This window comes from Vanessa tameamea, chromosome Z (assembly GCF_037043105.1).
Source record: "Vanessa tameamea isolate UH-Manoa-2023 chromosome Z, ilVanTame1 primary haplotype, whole genome shotgun sequence".
In the NCBI taxonomy this organism is placed as follows: domain Eukaryota; kingdom Metazoa; phylum Arthropoda; class Insecta; order Lepidoptera; family Nymphalidae; genus Vanessa; species Vanessa tameamea.
In genome coordinates, this window is record NC_087341.1 from 12,410,780 (window position 1) to 12,424,400 (window position 13,621).

A 13,621-nucleotide genomic window follows, 5' to 3' on the forward strand; every position below is an offset into this window, starting at 1 on the left:
CTCTGGAATATGCGATTCAAGTAATAACGGTCCACTCGCCGCCTGTACCGACGGATGCGGCTCGCCCATGCATAAACTTTTTGTTTTAGGAAGTCAATACGCTCCATGACATGGGACGGATATTCTTGCGAACTGATACCAGTCCCCAAGAACGCCCGCCCCACAAAACGCATTACACGTGGACGCGTATTCCCTTCCTTAAAACAATATAGTTTTCCAATGAGCACTCTGGTCTCATTAATACGCTTCTCAATCCTGCTCTGCCAGGCCGGTGCAGCAGCCTTTGGTCGTATAGCTCGTTCGGTGTCTTCAAATGTAACACCAGCTACACGACATGCTGCAACAGCCGCACAAAACAGAATTGAGTGCGTATCTTCGAGATTTTCACTGCTCTCAAAATAATCTGCGAGCAGTGAATCCAGAGTGCACACTAGGTCCCTATTCCGTTTAGTCATGGGCAAACGTGGCAACCGTGGCCTAAGCTCAGCGGGAGTGTTACGATACTCCCGAATCGCATCCGCCAGTGCGCTCCTCAGTTGATCACTGTACTTACTTGTTGTAATAGCCATGTCACCCTCGCCCTCATCATCATGATCTGGGCCCTGTGGTGTTGCAGGAAGTGGTCCCTCAACCACGGGCTGTGACGGGGCGGAAGTGAAACCGCTATTACACATTTCTGAGCGAATCCGGTCAAGCACGGTGTCACTCAGCCTGTTGTTACGCAGAATGATCCGCACCTGATCCGACAGTCGTTGAGCCGAGACGTTGATAGCTGGTTCAAGCGCCTGAAACAGAGAGAGCATCCTAACACGGTACGCCGTGAGATTAATTCCCCCCTCTGTAGCCCCATAGTATGCGCGCATGACATTTTCATTAATGGGTTGTGTCCATCGCATGCGCTGCACACCACCACCGGAAGCGGGGACCCTGTTCGAGGCCGGTTGGCCTCTGGCTCCCAAGCCCGTCGGTGGCCGGCGTCTCCCCGCTCGACGTACAGGTGTTGGCGACGTCGGCGGGGAGAAGTACTCGTCGCTCGAGCTCGACGCAATTGCAGACACCAAACTACTTCCTTTTGCGGGGTCCTGTGCCTGCGAGGCGGAGCTGAGCGGCGGGTCCGAAGATGGTTTGTTGTGCGCTCGTTGTCTGGCTCTTGTCAACATGTTCTTTGATTATAAACATTATGTATTTTCTTTTGACATTGTCACTTTAATTTTCGGTAGTCTGCATTACTGTTGATATATATATATGTATTCATGTTTGTATATGTATATTTTATTATTAAAATATCTGTTTTACACTTTTACAAGTTTAAAACTTAGATTTTAACTATTTTACGTAAATTTCTTTAAATTATTTTATGACAGCCCAATTTTTTACATATTGACGTATTGGTTGATTGCCAGTTTATTATTATTATATTATATAAGATTTTAAATTAACATCATTATTTTTATTACATGTATTTAAAATGTGATATTTACAACATTTTTTATTATTATTCTCTTTTCTTTAGAGTCGTGTACAAGACATTTGTAAATAATGTCGAAATATCGAGCTCTACCAAATAAAAAATATTTTTATTATGGAGGTTTATATTATATTAGATATATTTATATCTCACTTAGTGTCGGCCATGGCTACGCTCGCGTTTTAGGGGTTGGTCGTCAGGTTTTAATCATGAAAAGCCTAAATATTTCCTCAGAGTCCAAGCTTACTTCATACCAAATTCGGTTCAGTGGTTTGGTTGTGAAAGAACAATAGACAGACAGACATACTTTCGCATTTATAACATTACTATAGACGTATTAATTTTTTCTAACATGTTTCCGTCTTAGCTGGTTAAACTGTTTTCATCATGTAATACTACAATAAAATATTTTTTAAATAATATTACCTTTTGACTTTTAACCTATCTGACCTTTATTATTGAAACATAATAACAGCTTCTAAGTATATAAATTATAACACGTGTTGCTAGCCTATAAAGGGTTGCACAGGTCAAGTGGCAATCGCTTGATACAAAAAAAAAAACTGGCAACCAGTTGAATCTAGGTTAGAGAAATATTCAGTACATTGTAAAATGAAAGAAAAATTACGAAGCATTTATAAAATACTGACATTTGTGTAAGCGTATATGGTAAAGATTTTTATATATAAAAAATACTTGAGCATCAAATTTAGCTCGATATGTTTGTCTGTAAAGCTTTGCTACAATTGTGCAAAATACAGTATAAGATTTTTTAAGGCTACAAAAAATAAAAACAATATTTCTATTGCTCTTTTAAATGAAATGGTCACATTTGTGCATATACATACTCCCCCAAACGTACGATCTAAGACGTCCCTTGTTTTAAGCCATAACGGACAAGCATCAGAGATTATTAACGTTTAGTGGTGATAACTGTTGAGTGGGTAGTGTCGAATCAGAGGATCCTTCACAAAATGTCTCCTAACAAACAGATTTCAAAGAAAATTTCTGTCCATTTGCCACCAATTGTAGCATAAAAAAAAAAATTATCTCATTTAAAAACTGTAACTCAAATTTTAAATAAGTATACAAACCGATCACTTTTTTATCGAGTAAGTTTTAATTTTAAACATGATAATCAACGTCGTGTATAAAAACCTAACATGTAACCTTTTAAGTAAACATCTTGTTATACATTGTACAAATAAGTAGTCAATAGGTAAAAGTAATAGTGCAGTCTAAATGGTTAATTACATTTAAATTATGATCTTATATGAAATCTTAAAGTTACAGCAATTCATTAACATGTCATATTTCAGGGCTTTTTCCGTAGAAGCATTCAGAAACAAATCGAATACCGCTGCTTACGTGACGGGAAGTGTCTCGTGATCAGATTGAACAGGAACCGGTGTCAATACTGTCGTTTTAAAAAGTGCCTTGCGGTTGGCATGAGCAGAGACTGTGAGTACCTTTTAAATATGTAAAATACATCCTTAGTGTCATGACATTTATGAAATAAACTAATCTGGAATCCATCAAAATTGTCATACCTTCGTTCTTTTATTTTAGTGATATTATTTACATGAGCGGTACTAACATAAATATATTAATTTGTGAGTTTATGACATGCAACTAAAATCACGCAAATGCGAATGTTATTTTCTTTCTATTGCTTAAGATAAAACTATACTTTTATAATTCCAAAAAAATCAGTTGATTCTATTATCAATGTGTGTATTTTTATTGTGCGATTTATTTCTTTTTGACCTCGCTTAGATTTTAATCAAGCCATATATGAAAAAAAAATCAATACGACTGAAATATAATTCTAACGCCTTTAAGGAAAACTTCTGATGAAAAACGGTGCAAAGAAGCGAAAATTCGAAGGCGGGTTTGATTAGAAATAAAATCGATATTACAGTCACTTAACGATTGGAAAATCTCAAAAGGCTTTACTATACCATAAATGGACAATAACGAAATGTTTCGAATTTTTCATTTTTATTTTATTGAAACTTACATAAATTTATTTACTGATTATATTATAATTTTATTTTAACGTTCTTTTTTCAATTTTTTTTTAAAGTGGTTATTTAATATATTTGTTACTATCTATTTAACATATACTTTGTGTGATTCCAATAATAGAGAGAAAATTGACAACTGCTAAATTATAGGTCTACCGACAAAATATCTAATCGTAAAATGTTCCCGAATATACCCTTGCTATTGGAAAACAAATAGAACATAGATCAACGCACTTTACCGTCGTACCTATTTTTCAATTGAGGAGTCGAGCTCCGACCCGTAGATGCAATGCAGTTCATTACTTGCATCGGATCAATTCAATCGCACATTCAACCTTTGTAAATGAGAGGTGTTTTATTAGCCGTCAGGTACGGGAGAGTGCCTAAGCGTCCAAGAGAAGCCGCCACCACGGAGAACATGCCAGACCTTGCTAAAGGTTCAGGCACGGAACCGACACCTCCGCCGGAAGCAGAAGAACCGGACGCTGACACTCTGCAGAATGATTTAACAAGAGAACTCGCTAAAGTAGTGATAACTGCTCATAGAAATAACAACACTTATACAGATGAAGTGAAAAGAACCTTGCAGCTGAAAAGTATTCCGGTGAAGCCAGAAAGGACTAATGGTGAAGGTAGGTGTAATCGAGTTACATAGAAGATCTCGTTCTTTGTTAAAGAAAATCTGATTGAATTAATCATAATCTTACTAAAGCTAACCAAATTACGCTGCTACGATAAAGTCAATTATGTAATTGAGCTGTTGCTGAGGAAATACCTTGTTCATATTATTAATATTTCATTGGTCGTTCGAGATTAGCAATCTTGATGAGATAAGTTAGATTTAATTGTTTTATAGATAGTAAAAAAAAATATTGAACTTAAAGGTTCATAATGCATGATCAACAAATAAAAAGAGAATCGATGACTTTTTGGGAAACATTTCATTTGCTTCACATACATTTGTAGTGTGAAACTTAAGAAACACATCCTTAGTCGTTTCCTTCAAAAATAAAGTATCGATAGCTTGATATTTTTGAGTTTCGAATTTCGGAGTTTTATTTTTTCAATAAATAATAGTTTTCTTTTTATACTGTGGCTGAATGATCATCTCAGCAACATCTGATGGTCAGTCACCACCAACCGTATACGTTGGCTATATAAATTATTCTTGACATCGTCATGCCGCTAATGACTTGTACTTGTACGCTTACACAAAGCAAAATAAAGTATTAAATTTTTGCTCTTAAAAAATTTATTTAATTGTTGTCTGATATAAGACAATCCTGAAAGTCTATAATAATAAAGTATCAAATACCATAATATTTAAGCTGCTTATTTATTGTCGTAAGTTCCATTACTTAGGTATTTCAAATTTTGTATTTAGGTAGCAGTAGAGAGCCGGTAATTAGTTCAACAACCGGCTCGATGGACGCGCTCTCAACTCTGTGGTACAATGTTGCATTTCGAATGACACCTTCAGTGCAGCAAGTAGTGGAATTTGCGAAGCGAATTCCTGGGTTCAACGTTCTGCCCCAAGATGATCAGCTGATCCTTATTAAGGTACTGTTAAATTAATTGCAGCATGTAATCCAATATTTATATAAAGTACTGTACTATCGTTATTATATGCTAATTTTATTTTATTAATATTAATTTTAGTGTGCAGCATTAGTAATAAGCACTGCGATGGTTTTTTTTTTCGGGCGAATTTGATAAAAATGTACCAGATATGCGAATTGCTAGTGTAAACGCTACGCGGTGTACCATATATATCTTCGTCATTGATGTGAGCAATAAATAGTTTTTGTTAAAAAAAAAGCAAAATAGTTTCAGCTTCTCATCCTGTTCATACTAATTTCGAATAATATTCGTCTACAAAGATTATACAGTAAATTTGCCATACATTTAATACCCGGTTGTAGCAGCTCCAAGTAAAACCTGGGTGATGAATAAATTTAAAGAGTTTGATATAGTAGGTTTTTTGATGCTTGAAAAATTGGCAGTGTCAATTGTCCACAGCTGGGTTTCTTCGAAGTGTGGCTGTCACGAGCCGCAAAACTCTCCAATGAAGAGAGCATCATTTTTGACGATGGCACCGTTGTCACCCTCGGGCAATTGGAAATAATATACGACGTAAGTAGTTTAAAAATTACTACGAATAATTGAAAATAACGAATCCTTTGTGCAAAATATTGCTTTTTATTTTAAGTTACCAGAGTTTATTATAATAAAATAATCGATTTCAGGCGCCGTTTGCGAATGCCATGTTGTCTTACGTCAATCATATCAACAAATTATTGTTGACGGATGATGAATTAGCCATGTTCACGGCTAATCTTCTTATTTATCCACAACGGAATGGGTTATGCGATCGTGAGACAATTACCTCAATGTGCCGTAACCTTGGCGACGCACTACAATTAGTGGTAAGCTTCTAGTTTTTAAGTAAATCACTAAAATCCTAATATTATTATCATTTGAACTAATCTATTTTAATTGGATGGTTGTTCTCATGTTTAGGTTCTTATAGTTATCAGTAAATTTGATTTTTGCCCTTAACGTATTATATAAATAATTAATTTATTTTTTATTGCATACCTACTTGTCTAATATTGCTATGTAACTCTTTGTATACTTATATTAAATTTTTGGAATACAAAGTTGACCGAGGCCGGCGTAGCGGATGTACCAGCTCGAATTGATGCGTTCGCGCTTGCTACTCAAGAAGTTCGAACACTGGGCGCCCGTCACAACGAGTTATTGTCGTGGTGCCGAGATCACTGGCAACGTTTGGTCCTGCCAGCTCTGTTCTCTGAAATCTTCGACATCCCTAAAGCAGAAGAAGACGAGTCGGCTGCGTCAGAACGCGCTTCAGCTCCTATATCCCAAGTGCAGGGATAGATTGTATGCTTATAGATGTTAGGTGCCTCAAATCTTTCGGACCTTGTGATTTTTACTCTAAGCATTAGTAATACTCGATTTTTATGAGGCATCGACCGAACAATACCGGTACCGTGCACTTATTATGTTACGAGCGTTTGTGTTTTTCGCTATAGTTAAAATGAAAATAGTTGCTTTTGACGTGTAAAATCGTCACTAATATGAAATATTTCAGGCACTATTTCCCAAATACTTTACTATAATAATCACGGCTTTATATTATAATAGCCTTTTTAAACATATAACCATGTAATATCGGTGTCTATTAATCGTATATAATGGAATATTGTTGGAACCCACAAACGAAATAATTTTTCGAACAGGGTAAATCCGAGGGAATTGAGGCATTGACATCTTTGGACTTAAGACAGAAAGATGTAAGACCTAAAGAAAACAGCCAAGCAAAGTTACTATCATAATTCTATTCAAAGCAAATTACTTTGAAACACCAACGATTCGTTCTCAAAGCCATACAAAACGTTCTTCATGCGATTCCAATTTGCCGTTTTGAGTAATACGATCGTTAAAAGTGAAAATTCCTTGGGTTAATTTTATAACACCTTCATCCCTGGTAAGGTTTTGGTGGTGGGTTCAAGCAGGTAGCTTATATTATAGTATTTAAAATACGTCATAATATACCCACGTATTAGTGTTACTCTATCGTAGGTTAAACTTGTAGCATAAAATTTGGTATACCTATACGTACATTCACAGTTATGTGTAGTTTTATCTCCATAGTATTGATCATTTATAGATGATAGAAATGATACGAGGCACGCATTTATTTAGAAGGCCTTTAACGCTCTTGAGTTGTATTTATAATTGTCTTTAAAACTTTTTATTTTTGAGTTCCTATAAAATTGAAAATACTAATACGGTATTGTGCCAGAATATGTCGACTGTATTTTTCTTTTTTATCATATTAAGTTCCTTGTAGATTCAGGGTTAAGTAGGAATATAATTGGCAGTAATTCGTTAAATTTAGAGGCCAATACTTAATAGCAACTTGGTGGTTCAATGCTTGTTTTTTTTTATATTTCATTTTATAATGTTATTAAAATTTTTAGTCTCTAGTTATTGTTCGATTGAGCTTAGGCAAGATATTTTAGTTTATCAAAAAATTTTAATGGTTACCGTACCATTGGTGTCTTTTTTATACTTATATTTTTTTCTATTGTCTCAATAATTAATTATTATTTGTTATTTTTTCTTTCAAAATTATTACTTATTAAGTTGTTATACAATAAAAGTATATTCTTTTAGTTAAAATTATTCTTAAATCGTTTGGGAAGTTGCAATGAGTTTTTATTGTTTTTGTTTTTTTTTTCTGTTTCTAAGTAAGTTGTAAGATTTTTATGTATGGGTTTGTTTAAATATAAATTAAGATATATAAAGCGTTTTGTTGTTGAGCAATTCGCAATCTGTCTTTCATTTCGGAGGCATATTTTAACAAGTTTTCTGCACAGATAGTATGTTTATATTAAATTTGTATGTTTTATTTTACTTAATAAGAAAATTGTATACACATACGCCTATAAGGTTGTATTTAAAAAAGTATATTCGGTTATACAGGAGTTGTCGCGGTGACATAATACATATCAATTCAATTTTAAAACTTATTACTTTTAAGGTATTTCATGTCACTTGTTTTGCTCAAATATATTGGAAGCAGGAATTGCGATCATTATTACCGATGATAAGACGAAAAGCAGGTTTAAAATTATGTTTGTTCAAAAACATAAATTGTGATAACATACAAATTAAATACTTACCAAATATCAAAAAAATATATAATGATCACAGGTTCTTTGCATTAACATTGAGACTAATTATTATAATATAAAGATTTTTTTTTTCATTTAAATAGTCAAATATAATAGTTGTCGATATGAAGTCAAGTCATACATTTGATCTTCGATTGTTGTATCGTCGGCTGGACGCTGGACATTTAGATCAATTTCCAACGAACGTGAGAGACCGACTTGGAAATCTATCTATTTCATTTTGTTCGGATAATTGAAATAATTGCAAAAATATGTTGGTGCTATAAAACGAGAGACAAGATATCAATCATTGCCAAAAGATCTTCGGTTTCAGAATCTATTCAATTAAATTAATGTCTTGGTTTTGTACAATTATTTTCTTTCATGTCAATATTTTTAAGTTATTTACTTGTAAAACATTGGTCCAGTGTTATAATTCGGTTAGATGTATTCATTTTTATGCGCATGCGCGTACAGTCTATTTTTCTAGAGATAAACGAATTGGAAATATGTTTAAATATTGATACCACATAATTCGTTTTTCGGTTAGTGCTAATTTTGTTTTATACTTTATTTAGAAAAAATAAAAGAAACGCACGAATTGTAACAAATGTCAAATTTCTGCATGCTGGCAGTAATTTCAATCTTTTTCTTACATTGTTTTAGATAACTGAGCTGCGTGCTTACATTTGACAATTCCAATAGCGTGGTCCGTAATTATGTAATACGAAAAGGGAACAGTCAGTATAATATGCATTTACTTTTAATTATTTCTCTTAAATCTTAAAGATAACTCGATCGATTCTGGTTACTGATTTCCCTTTTATGTATTGCGACATACGATTAGTTGTATTTTGTTAATATTTTGTAATTTCACCGCTATTAAAGATCTGATTAGTGTATGATTTGCTAAACTTGAAATACAAAAAACTAATAATTATTTTTTTATTTATAACCTTACACAAAAAAATTCAGGTCAGCTACCCGTACAAATATGCATTACATACGATGAGATGGAATCAAAGGGATGATTATATATTTGTCTATATAGATTCCTGCTCGTTTGCCACCTCTAATATATAAAAAAAAAAAAAAATCAATTACTATAATAACCTTATATTATATCAGTTTTCTCTATCTTTCGAATAATATATAAACGATGCTCCAGAAGAGCGTTCTAACCAAAATCGAAATATTTTAAAAATTACATGTATCACTGATAGTGTTCCTGTGTTTGGTAATCTGAATGTTTTTTTTATTTAAGACGCTGACTGTACCTACGCCTAACGTTGCACTGTACCACGTCATGAACGATGTGCGTGCAAAGAGATAGCTGTTTAATTAATATAAGAAATTGTGCGCTTGATTTAAAAAATAAAAAAAAATATGCCGCAATAATAAATAACAGCTGTGAATGTCCTATTGCTGGCCAGTTGCCCCTTTGTTGGGAATACTATTATGAAATGTAACAAAATTGTCTGAATCTGATATTGTACGTAATATACTCTTAATAAGTATTGGTATTCGAACTTGTATCCAGACAAATAAATAGTCAAAAAGACCATACATTATAGGTGGCTATCATCGATCGCTGGCTTACAGCTACACACAGGACAACTTTCACATTTTAGTACTTTACTTGAATACTCTATTAAAAAAAACTACATAGTAAACATCATTTACCTGCGTTAAAGAAATCCTGTTTCATAATCTATCCATTACTCATTCGTTTTCTTAAGTAAAGGCACACGTGTTAGCTTCTGGAGAACTTTGCAGCAGCAGCAGCATTTGAGTAACAGCACTTAGGAACTGTTACGCAAATGAAGTTTTAATAAGTCCATCCATCCAACCATCTCATAAATATGAATGTATTGGTAAGCATTATAGTCTTCTTACAATTTAATAGTTATTCGTTTCACCAGCTTAGGGTTAAATAGGTCAGATCAAAATTGCTTTATACAAAATATATTAGTGTTATATTAATTACATAATAAATAAGGAGACCATCACCTATACTAACAGAACTGTTATCACTATTAGGTCTTGTTAAAATTCTAAATCACTAACGTAATTATTACAGGGTTCTTCGGCATGTACCCTACTCAGCCTTCTGGCTCAGTGTTAAATATTATATAAACTAATGAAAGACAATGAAATTCAGACGTAGACAAATTTATTACTTTTTAATGATTTGAACAGATTAAAAATACTGCATACTGTTAGGAATATGGCTCTCGTTTATTTATTATATTAACTTACGTTACATATGGTGACAACTTTGTTTTTGTTTAGATAGTATATATGTATATATTTAACAGGAAGCCCGAATATTATGTATAAGCAAGGTCTATGCCGTGTGTCCTCGCGGTGATAACTAGGGATGTAACGGAGCTCCATAACCGTAACCATCGGATATCAGAATTACAAGCCTATCAGAAACCGTATCGTAATTATGATTTTATTTTTGCTATGTATCATCTACTTAAGACAGTAGTTATATGCATATTTATATATATATACATTTATAAGGCTAAGTGCTTACCTATTAATACCTAATAATAAAAAATAAAGTCAAATCTTAACTTTGTATTAATTTGTATTTCTCTTTTTCCAATTCCTATACAATCTAATAACTGTTACTGAAAATGTCCGAAAAATCGGCTTTGTTAATATCTACTCTTTCGATTGAAGAGTATATTTGAGTTTTCAGTGCGTACCTAAATTTTTCTGAGTGTAGTTTTTTATGTTTCTGAAAAAATATGTGTAAAATGTAAGTCAAAGAAGAGTAGGCAGGAGTAAATTATTTTGTAATAAAAAAATAGGACAATTACTATTGCACCCACGGCAATCCTTCCAGAAGACCATTTTCTTATTTTAAGTTTAATAAATTGTAATGAAATAATTACGTATTTTTAATGAAGACTTTTATCTGATACGTCAATCCAGTGCACTAACAGTCGCTGCCGACCTGCACTAAAAGCAGGTAAGTTTGTCCAGTGCGCCAATACTGGAGGAAACAAAACCTTCAGGTCTACGATTATAAAAAATAAGTAAAAAAAAAATCATATCGCTTTAATGATTATTTGTATTGCCACTTTCTTAAATCACATGGAAGAAACAATAAGTATTAAACAAAATATTTTCAAAACTTACAATTTAAGAAATTAAATAATTCATATTTTTTTTTATCAATAACAATAACAAAGCAAACATCTAAATTCAATGAATAAACATGCGACCGTGGCCGCTGCACACCGAAGCGATAATATTCCATAGAAAGTGTGAACATTGAACTGTAATGAGTGCACGTAACATAGGTAATAAACATTATTATGCCGACTGTACATGGATACGTAGCGAAGATATCACATTATCTTTCTGTCGCTTTTATTATTACTGTCTCGCTTGGACTAACAAAGTATTTTAAATTAATTCGTTTTAACTAAATAATGACATAATATAAGTTATTTTGTTTATAAGAAAGCAAATATCTTACTTTAACTTGATTTCATCTTAACTAAGTAAATAAATAAGTTTTAACAAATAAACTTGTGAAATTGCAATTAAATTTTATTAATATATGTTTATTAAGTTGATTTTGATAAGTGATTTAAAAATCGTCAAGCCAATCTTACAAATACTTTGCAAACACTACATATCCAGGTGACCAAATAGTATCTTGGTGTTAATCGGGCGCCCTAAAGCTACGGACAAACCTGCGAGGTTAAATGTACAATATAAGAATGGTTTCTGCACGTGATAAAGCCAAAATATAACCAACATGACTTGGATTGGTATTGTTTTGTGAAATAAATTTCACATTTATCATTGGTAAAGAAATTATATAAGTGAAAGATCTTGAGTGAAAAAAGGTTCGTTCGAAAGTGTCGACGGTAGACGGATGTTCGTTTTGAGAATACCGTTTGCTTGACCGCGCAGGTGTATCCCGACCTTAAAGCAACTATGGGCTATTACATAATTGTGTCTCCCTAAAACATCAAATAACAAAACTGCGTAAACGTTCCATATAACAGCATGCCTTAATCCTACAACACATACATATCGGAAAACTTTCGAAATCAGCTTAATAATTAACCTTCGCTTACACAGATAATGTTTAAACGTTAACGCTATGGGACAACACTGAGGATAGATCGGTGATACTATTAATGTTACTGTAAGCTCAAGGATATTTTAATTCAAACCTTATTTAAGTGAGGATAATGTCAAAATTTCTATACCATGTAAAATTTTACCACTGTAAGACAATCAACAATACTCATTATATCTATCTATCTATCTATCTCAGTTTCGACACAGAACATTAATTCGATACGCCGTACACAGAACGCGACTAATAAAACGCGAATACATCTATCAAACTAACTAAATAATTTAACTAAATAATATAATTAATTAGTTCTAAAATGAAAATAAACCAATGATACAGTTAGAAATTATACAACATCGATTTCATATTATTAGTAAACTACGCAAATGTTTCTACAATACACTACATTAATAATTATCAAAGCGAAATAAAAACAGGAATATGTTTCGTACAAACGTGTACAGATTGTATGCTTACATAGGACATTATACAAAAAAAAAAAGTCTTAACTTTACAAGTCATCATCCGGGAACACTGATATACAGAATACATAGAATGGACATTCATATTACATTACGTAAAACAGTAAATACGTGCCAATGTATGTTATGTAAGCCAGTTAGCGTTTCATGTAATATGCTTCGATCGTACATGCGTTAATAATCTTACATAAACTCTTTGCAATACAGTAGGCTCGTTTCACGCTAACGACCTTACAAATGATCTGTCCGCACACATCGACAAGTTGTCTTACATTACTGAAGGTATTTTATAAGTGCTTACTGTATAACAATAAACAATTAATTATTATCTACATAGTTCATTTATCGAACAGACCGTTGTTTACGCACTTACTTATAAATTCTCATATTCAATATCGTTACAGGTAAGGAATCTACGTTATTAAATAATCTTTAGATAAATATTACGTATAGATCTCTTATACTTTGGACTATTGTGTGATGACAGTGACGATATTATACGCAAATATCGATTTTCGTCAGTTCCAATTAAGTAACAAATGTTATGTAATTGCCAGCGAGTGTGGAAAAGTCTTCAACGTCAGTAATTAAAAGATCAGACGAATTCGGCAATCTCTTTCCTTCCATGGCTGTATTTCAATCGACAGAAGAAATCCAAAATATCTTACTTTTGTACTTACGCTACAGGCAAGAACTACCACTAAGTAATATAGGGCGCTAATCTTTAGCTAGGAAGTACAGTAATACTAATGTGATAGACAATTTCGTAGACATTTCTTTAATCAATATTATACCTTATTTTAAAGGATTAAAAGCTCTAATTTGTTCAA

The 13,621-nt window shown here is 33.0% G+C and overlaps 1 protein-coding gene across 2 annotated transcripts in view; it reads left to right on the plus strand.

Moving 5' to 3' along the window:
* Positions 1-9,138, plus strand: part of LOC113401422 (ecdysone-induced protein 78C) — a 78,782-nt gene extending 69,644 nt beyond the window's left edge. For both annotated transcript variants that reach the window (XM_064220386.1, XM_026641347.2), the window contains 6 exons: positions 2,788-2,929; positions 3,858-4,127; positions 4,880-5,055; positions 5,515-5,628; positions 5,742-5,921; positions 6,157-9,138. In XM_064220386.1, the coding sequence (XP_064076456.1) occupies positions 2,788-2,929; positions 3,858-4,127; positions 4,880-5,055; positions 5,515-5,628; positions 5,742-5,921; positions 6,157-6,396 (1,122 nt within the window). In that variant the 3' untranslated portion in view covers positions 6,397-9,138. The remainder of the gene's footprint in view (positions 1-2,787; positions 2,930-3,857; positions 4,128-4,879; positions 5,056-5,514; positions 5,629-5,741; positions 5,922-6,156) is intronic.
* The last annotated feature ends 4,483 nt before the right edge of the window (positions 9,139-13,621 follow it).